General features: G+C 44.0%; 1 protein-coding gene across 1 annotated transcript; it reads left to right on the top strand.

Annotated features, from left to right (window-relative positions):
* Positions 1-2,201: 2,201 nt before the first annotated feature.
* LOC106723469 (olfactory receptor 14A16-like) lies at positions 2,202-3,158 on the top strand. Its single transcript, XM_014527751.1, has one exon. It carries the CDS (start codon positions 2,202-2,204, stop codon positions 3,156-3,158), a length of 957 nt encoding a protein of 318 aa, XP_014383237.1.
* The last annotated feature ends 3,225 nt before the right edge of the window (positions 3,159-6,383 follow it).

Raw genomic sequence — 6,383 nt, 5'->3', positions numbered from 1 at the left:
GGCCTGTTCAGTTCGGAGATTAAGCCAATTTGGCAGCGGCCAAATCTCCGAATCAGATTTGGCTGAATCGATTTGGGACAGCGATTTGAATCACTGAATCCAACCACTGTCCCCTGAACCGGACAAAACCGAATCCAAAGTGAATACTAGCCATTTTGCGCAGGCCTACCACAGATGACACATATCCTGAGCCGGAAGTAGAAAACAATACCAAAAAGATGATCAAAGTAAAGAATCAAAACAAAACTTTTTTCTTTAAAGTACATGAACCCAGGAAGGCTTGTTTCTGATTCTGTGCTTCAGAGGTAAGCTGGGCTCTAGGGAATAATTCCCAGAAGCCCTAACAAGAGAGATGTGGATAAATCACGTGCCTGCAGCATCAGTTCTTCCAAACCAGTGACGTTCACTGTCATCTGCAGAGAGAAACTGGTTTGGATCTACTTCTGTCAGGTTAGTCTTGGAGTGGAGATAGCTCCTACTAAGATATTTTGACTTCTGAAGATTTGGTAGTGGCAAGGAAAAGGGAAATTAGATAGATCAGGAGAGGGAAAATAAACAAAGACTCCTGGCACTGGAGGATGAGATCACAAGTTGAGATAAACTTCACATTTCTGTAAGTTTATTAGTCAAATTAACTGTGGTTGGTTGGTAAGAAGAGGGATGTGTGTAGAGGTTAGATAGATCAGTAGAGGGAGAATAAGCTAAGAATCTGGAGGATCTATCGTAAGCTGAGAAACTCCACAAGGAATGCTGCAGTAAGTTTTTAATTGCAATTAAATATGGTTGGGTGGCAAGAAGGGCGATGTGTGGGGTATTGAAGAACCTGAATATGACATTCAGCTGGAAAGCTCTTGGCATCTTAATAGTAAGGTATTCAAAATACTTAACTGGTCAAAGGATAAAAGGCAAGAAAGGAAAGAAAACAGCTCCCTTTGAAATGTTGGGTTCTTGGTAGGAATTTCACTTACGTAGCATTTCAGCAACTTGATATTTTTCAGTCAAAAGCTCCTGGAGGCTGCACTTTTATACCAGATTATCCCTCCACCCCGGTATTGATGGTTCTTCTTCATAGATTGTTGGTTCTGAAGAAAATACATGTATTGTGGAAAAGTATATGTTGAGCAAAAGACCTTTTTATAAGAAAGATCTTTCTAGACTTAAATTCTAAGCCCCACGGCAGAGATTCAGTATTGCCCAGCAACACCAGGATTACAATCCCACCTCAGTCATTGCACCCAGATTTCGTTGTTTTTCCAGAAAAATTCCTGGAGGAGGGAGAACTCAGTAAGCCCCACAGTTGATCCCCCTGGAAATGTACTTGACATATCCGAGTGCATCTCAAATTAGAATTGGGGGACCCACCAAAGTGTGATGAGGAAATGAATAGTGAGAAGCATCCCTTGCCCAAAAAAGCTTAAAGTTCTTGTACCCAAATGACAAAGATAAATGCCACAATGTGGAGATAACAGGAGGATGGTATTGGCTTATCATGGCATAGAGATGAACGTCCAGATACGGATGAGGACTATGTAAATCAGCTAATAACCCCATGGCAGGCAGAACTTAGTATAGATTCATTTCAGACAAGGTGACACTTAGGATGCTGTCTATGCTTATGCTGTATATACCAGGGAAGAGGAAGTGGGGTGTGCTAGCATTTTATTGATCAGCATCTTATTGTAGTCACAACTGCTGTGTTCAGTGTGTCTGATCTTGCTGTGACCTTGAAGTTTGCTGAGCTTCTTGCTTTTCCTGTTGTTGCTATTAAAAAACAAATACAAAATGCCACACTCTGGTCTGAAACTTCATGAAGGGAGATGGTTTCAAAGGGAGATCTGAAATGAGGAGAATGAGAGCATGAAGCAATTGAAAGGCGAAACCTCTGAGATATTGCATGATGAATATTCATAAATAAATATTGTTTTCTGATATATTCTCTTTTGGGTGGTTTGGTTTTATATATATAGAAATATACCCATGGATAATTAATTTTGTGGAATTTCTTTATACTCATAAAACCATATTCCCAGCAATAATACTTTCCACTGACAATTTTACAGCCCATAAAGATAGACAGTACAGTCAGTTTGTTCATGAACTGTTTCTGACATGAGATTCCCTCCTGTTACATTTGTAGCTCCGATCCTGACCACTATATTGTCCTTCCTTCGCAGGCCTTGCACTATGCACTGAAGAGGGAAATGTCCAACCAAACCACCGTGACTGCGTTCCTCCTCCTGGGCTTTTCTGATATTTGGGAGCTCCAGATCGTACACTTTGTTATCTTTCTAGCAGCGTACTTGGCAGCCCTGATGGGGAATCTCCTCATCATCACAATTGTAACTCTAAACTATGAACTTCATTCTCCCATGTTCTTTTTCTTGATTAATTTGTCCATCGTGGACCTTGGCTCCGTCTCAGTGACCGTGCCCAAATCCATGTCTAATTCCCTACTGAACATCAGGTCGATCTCCTACTCTGGATGTGTTGCCCAAGTGTTTTGTCTCTTCTGCTTCTTGGGAGCAAATTTATCCCTTCTCACGGTTATGGCATATGACCGGTACATTGCCATCTGCAAGCCACTGCATTATGGGATAATAATGAACAGAAGAGCTTGCATCCAGATGGCTGCCTGTGCTTGGGCTGCTGGTGCCATCAACTCTGCCCTGCATGCTGGCAACACCTTTAGTCTACCCTTCTGCCACTCAAATACCATCAACCAGTTCTTCTGTGAAGTGCCCCAGCTGCTCAAACTCTCCTGCTCCGACACATACCGCAGAGAGCTGGCAGCAATTGTCTTGAGTATATTTTTAGCATTAGGCTGTTTTGTTTTCATCGTTGTGTCGTATGTTCACATCTTCACCGCAGTGTGGAGAATCCCCTCGGAGCAGGGCCATCAGAAAGCCTTCTCCACGTGCATTCCTCATCTTATTGTGGTCTCCCTGTTTCTTTCCACTGCCAGCATTGCCTACTTGAAGCCTGTCTCTGACTCCCCGTCCCCTCTGGATCTCCTGGCAGCTGTTCTGTATTGTGTGGTGCCTCCATTGATGAATCCAGTCATCTACAGCATGAGGAACAAGGAGATCCAAGCTGCCCTCAAGCAACTGCTGCACAGGCTGATCCGCTCCACGAACAATATGTCTATCTTTCTTTCATGACTTTGCTTTACTTATTTCATGAATAAATTATAAAAGAAAAATATGAGTTTTTTCATAGTATTGTGTGAATCCTACATAGAAAAAAATAAAGGTTGTTTGTTTCTGGCCTGGCACGCAACGCAGGCAAGAAAATCAGTCAGTGAAAATGGAAATGGAGGTGTCCGGGGCTGTGGGACAGACTGGGGTTGGGAGAGGGAGGAATAGGGGGATGTAGCAGTGAAGGTAAGAGGGCAGAGGTACCTGGGGAGTCAGCTGTCCGGCAGGTCACAGTGTGCCACAATTCGGCTGTGTATATGTGAAGGGGAACAGAACAGAGTCAGTCGCCATTATGTGTAAGCGAGCAGGTCACATACACAGCTTAAGCTATGAGGAAGTCAAAGGGCATGACCCCAAACTGCTAGGCTAAGCACAAATTGGAACAATTCTAGTTTAGTAAAAACAGGATACTAGTATAGAAATAGTGTGGCTATTAAATAGATTGATGCATCTGTTACTATGCATATCATGTCATACTTCCTATATCATACTTGCTATATAATCAAGCTGCACGTGAAGTAGAACAACACACAGTTTCCTCTCGGGGCAGTTGTCTGTTCAGAATGCATTCTTTAATAAATCAAGTCTTTAAACTTATGTTGTTGTTTGTCTGAGCCTCCGCCTAATGAACCTGGGGACAAGTTTTCCCCAACACATGGAGTCCATGAGTTTCTGTACCTAGGGGGCTGATGAAGTGCTGTTCATAGGCCCAGCTCTGAAAAGTGGTTTGCACATTCAAACAAGCACCTAATCTCATCACCAGAACTGAAGCCAACTTCATCTTCCTACATCTCCAAACACAAAACCTGCCAACCATCTCCAGTACCCCACAAACTGCACACCAGAATCTATCCAAGACAACAATACCCAGCTACCTGCGGGGGCGCATTCCTCACCAAAAAGACACTCTGCCTCCAGTCTCTCAGGTCTGATCCTGAGAGGGAACAAATTATAAACCACTTTTCACAGCCGGGCCTATGAACTTTACTTCATCCGTCTCCTAGGTACAGAAACTCATGGACTCAATCTAGATTAGACAGTGGGGTTCTGGCACACTGCGACCTGCCGGACATCTGACTGCCCAGGTACTCTGCACTGTTACCTGCACTGCGACATCCCCCTATCCCCCGCAACCCACACCCCAGCCTGTCCCTCACCCCCTGACACCTCCATTTCCATTTTCACTGACTGGCTTTCTTGCCTGCGTTGTGTAGCAGGCCGGCCTCTGGCTTCTTTACAATTCCTTCCATCCAGGACCAGAAGACACACCAACAGCAGGTACTTCCTCAGCCTGCCAAAGGTGTTTTCAATGTAAAAGCTGGCATCCTGGGCAGATAAGCTAAGGTCACCAGGAGCCTCAAAACTGCACTGCAACCAGCAAGTGTCAGGTCTGTCAGTTTATAATTATTATCATTGTAATTGCATCATGAATATATAGTCAACTGCAAGTGAATGAACACTGAGACAGTAGGATTACTGCATGTCTTATTACAGAATCTCTTTTATTTATCTTTTTCCTTTTGGAGGGTAGACAGGCAGACAGGTACTAGTCCTCCTAATAGTTCATGCATGTGTGAAAGGCTGGAACTCGAGTTGACGTGACTAAGGTTTTGTGAACTTGTCCAGTTACACTAACAGGGACCTTTCCAAACGAAAAGGGTTTGAAGGGAAATTTCCTGATCAGCTTTGCTACTGATCACATTAAACTTTGTGGAAATAGCCCTTATCTTAAGTACCTTCATTAAGTTTTCAATACAGCAATATCCTACATGTGTGAAAGGCTGGAACTCGAGTTGACGTGACTAAGGTTTTGTGAACTTGTCCAGTTACACTAACAGGGACCTTTCCAAACGAAAAGGGTTTGAAGGGAAATTTCCTGATCAGCTTTGCTACTGATCACATTAAACTTTGTGGAAATAGCCCTTATCTTAAGTACCTTCATTAAGTTTTCAATACAGCAATATCCTATCTAAACCTCGGTATGGCAAAGCGCTTCCTCTTTCCATCTGAGAACATGCTTCCTTGCCCATATCTCCCAAGTGCTCCTTCATCTTTCTTTTCCCTCCAGGCTCTGACTGCAAGGTTTCAGGGCAAGGATGAGAACTACAGACAGGCAGCTCAGTCAGTTTGGGCCCACAGTAAACCATGAAACAAGCATCTTTTGCACCACAAGGAAGAGGATACACAAGGAGAACATTCATATAGATTTGCTTATGGAGACATTTTTATTTCTGATGCAGACGGGGGCGGGGCCCAAATGGCAAAAGGAATGATTCAAGGTTGAGGAAGGCATATTATTGAAGAACAGATTCTCATTGACCTGTGTGACAGAGCACATCATTTTCCACCAAAGCCTTGAGGTCCAGTGTTCAGAGGTCTAGGATGCTGGAAAGAGCTCTAGCATTGTTGGGTGCTTAAATATATCTGGCTGGTTTGGAAACAGCTGTCTCATTAACTCCAAGCCTTCATACTGTGTTTTGATCATAGTAAAGGAGGGTTACTCCATCACTAGAGAAAAAAATTCAGGGACATCGGTATCTGTTCACCGCTTCGTAAACAAGTTGAGGTTTTTTAAAAAAAAACAACCCCTAAAGGAAGTTAGGTGCTTACTTTAAAGGAGATTTAAGGTCTTAAACTCACTTGCGTGTTTCAAAATATTCATAGGATCCTAGGGCTGGAAGGGGGAGTATTGCTTGATTCAATGCTATGTTTGGTCCTAATACAACAACACTGTTCTCCAGGTGCATCTATTCATGCAATTAGCACAGCCGAGTGAACTCCAGCACAGTTCTTGCTGGAGTTTCTTGTTCCTGGGTGCAGAATTAGAGTAGATGGCATTAGATTAGCAATTTGCTGCCAGTCATCCTAGGCAGTGGAGGGGCCACAGTGGACAGGGGTGGGGTTGGGGGGACCTGTCCATTGCTCCTGTGTGGAGATCAGGATATCAGTCCAGCTCAATGGTGCTGGCTTGGGGTGATGCCTTGTGCCCAAGTGTGGGGGGTGGAAAGCACTGGTGGGACTGGGGTGAGGTGAGACATGAGGGGGAAGCAGCACCAGGACTTTCTTGTAGGGTTTGTTAAACTCTGTTAAAACATGCCTAGGTGGGAAACAAAGATCACATGTAATGAAGAGGATCGAAGGCCAGACCGTAGGAGGGTGGGTGGGGGAGGGATCACGGCCTCGTCCTGC

This window comes from Alligator sinensis, unplaced genomic scaffold, assembly GCF_000455745.1.
Source record: "Alligator sinensis unplaced genomic scaffold, ASM45574v1 scaffold2123_1, whole genome shotgun sequence".
In the NCBI taxonomy this organism is placed as follows: Eukaryota; Metazoa; Chordata; order Crocodylia; family Alligatoridae; genus Alligator; species Alligator sinensis.
This window is presented reverse-complemented; position numbering and strand designations above follow the sequence as displayed.